We start from the raw sequence: 2417 nt of genomic DNA, 5'->3' as shown, positions 1-2417 counted from the left end.
GCAGGAATGATGTTCAGCAAGTGGTTTATTTTCCCTCTTTGGGGCTCCTTCTTTTCCTGTCTTCCTTCTGGAGACATAAATTCTGGAGGCATCATAGATTAAACAGATTTCTGGCAGCCTGTGTCCCTCCCGTCTTCCCTGACTGTAATTCCTAGAAAGAAGAGACGTTTCTCATTGTCTGGAGAGAGTTCCAATGGGTTTTTAGAAGGACATGTATAGTTCATAGCAGCTACTCCCCCTTGGCATGAAGCACTTCCTCAGATTTCATGTTCCCCATGGGAACATCAGCATCGCTGTCAGAGAATATTACACAGCAGAGACACCCAGCGGGTCACTCATCGAGGCACGTCCTGGACATCCCCCTGGGGTCAGCTCGGCACAAGTTGGGCTTGGAAAGTGGGGATACAGGAGCACAGTGGTGCTGGGGAGCCGCCAGGCTCAGGGCTGGCAGAGCAACACTGGGGCAGTGTCTGTGCCAGCTCCAGTGGGAGGAATGCAGATATCCTGAGGACATGGGGCCCCAGCTGCTGGATGCAGGGTTGGACATTAAATTGGAGAGAGGAAGATGTGCTGAGCTCATGGGAGATGGTGGGCGCCCTGTGGGGTCTCCAGCCTGGGCTTGAGCTGCCGGTCTTGGTGGCATTTGATGTAACTGAAGACAGTATTTGGGTTGAACACAAGCTTTGAGATGAAGATGGACTTTGGGTTGAGCACAAGTTTTGGATTGAGCACAGATTTCAGATTAATAGAACTTTTGAGATGAGCCCAAATTTTAGGTTAAATACAGATTCTGGCTTGGACACAAATTTTGGGTTGAGCGTGAAATTTGTGTTAAACACAAGTTTTGGGTTGAGCATAGGTTTTGGGTTGAACACAAATACTAGGTTGAACGTGAAGTTTGTGTTGAACGCAAGTTTTAGGTTGAGCACAAACTTTGGGTTAAATACGTGTTTGGAGCTGAATACAAGTTTTGGCCTGAACACAAATTTTGGGTTCAGTGTGAAGTTTGTGTTGAACACAAGGTTTGGGTTGAGCACCGTCTTTGGGTTGAACATGAAGTTTATGTTGAACACAAGGTTTGGGTTGAGCACAAGTTCAGTTCTCACTGAGCAAAGCTTATGGGTGGGAGGAGCTGTTTCCCAGCCTCCATCCCTGTCGTTTCCCAAGTGATCCCAGCACTCCTGACTCTCTCTGTCTCCCCACAGATGCCAGCACGTCGCCCGATGCCGTGAAGAGGAGCCATTGGTGCAACGTGGCCTACTGGGAGCACCGGACGCGCGTGGGCCGCCTCTACACAGTGTACGAACAGTCTGTCAGTATCTTCTATGACCTACCTCAAGGAAACGGCTTCTGCCTCGGACAGCTAAACCTGGACAACAGGAGCGAGACTGTGAGAAGGACTCGAAGTAAAATCGGCTACGGGATTTTACTGAGCAAGGAACCGGACGGGGTGTGGGCCTACAACCGCAGCGAGCATCCCATCTTTGTCAACTCCCCGACACTGGACATCCCCAACTGTAGGACTCTGATCGTGCGCAAGGTGATGCCGGGCTACTCCATCAAGGTGTTTGACTACGAGAAGTCCTGCCTGCTGCAGCACACGGCCGAGCTGGATTATGCAGACGGGCCCTACGACCCCAACAGCGTCCGGATCAGCTTCGCCAAGGGCTGGGGGCCGTGTTATTCCAGACAGTTCATCACGTCGTGTCCTTGTTGGCTGGAGATCTTACTCAGCAACAACCGATAACGGTCAGCCTCTGGCAAAAGGAGAACAACAAAAAAAAAACCACACACACAAAAAAAAAAAAAAAGACACAGACTATCCCAAATATCATCTACCTAGATTTAATATAAAGTTTTATATATTATATGAAAATATATATTATACTTGTAATTATGGAGTCATTTTTACAATGTAATTATTTATGTATGGTGCAATGTGTATATGGACAAAAAACAGAAAATGCACTTTGGCTTATATAATTCTTTCAATACAGATTTTTAAAAAAAAAAAAAAAACAAAGAAAAATTATACAGCAAAAATAGGAGAAAGCCCTAATTTTGATGTATGGTTTTTTGAAATATTATTAATACCCAGACAAAAAGCTAATACAGTCACTCATTGATAATAAAGTATTCGCATTATGGGGGGGGATTTAATTGTCTTTTTTCTTCCCCCCCCCAGCTGAAGTTGGCAGCAGTCAGGGGGTTCCAGAGGGCAGCTGCTGTCTCCCATCTCAGCCAGGACCCTGGAAAACTAATAAATGAGTTGGAAGGCTGCAGCTAGCTCCAAGGTGAGGGTGAGTGAGGCCAGCTGGAGAGCCAGGGAGCACTGGGAGGAGGTGAGAGGTAGCTCTCCCATAGCTGTTCTCACTCAGGGCTCTCTGATCTCTCTGATAACATAAAATGTGGTGGGA

General features: G+C 47.1%; 1 protein-coding gene across 1 annotated transcript in view; it reads left to right on the top strand.

Moving 5' to 3' along the window:
* SMAD6 (SMAD family member 6) overlaps positions 1 to 2146 on the top strand; it is a 35420-nt gene extending 33274 nt beyond the window's left edge. The window contains exon 4 of the mRNA XM_017737027.1: positions 1206 to 2146. Within this exon, the coding sequence (XP_017592516.1) occupies positions 1206 to 1747 (542 nt within the window). The 3' untranslated portion in view covers positions 1748 to 2146. The remainder of the gene's footprint in view (positions 1 to 1205) is intronic.
* Positions 2147 to 2417: the final 271 nt, after the last annotated feature.

Source organism: Corvus brachyrhynchos, unplaced genomic scaffold, assembly GCF_000691975.1.
Source record: "Corvus brachyrhynchos isolate BGI_N302 unplaced genomic scaffold, ASM69197v1 scaffold200, whole genome shotgun sequence".
NCBI classification, from domain to species: domain Eukaryota; kingdom Metazoa; phylum Chordata; class Aves; order Passeriformes; family Corvidae; genus Corvus; species Corvus brachyrhynchos.
Note: the sequence above shows the minus strand (reverse complement) of the source record. Positions and strands in the feature narration are given on the sequence as shown.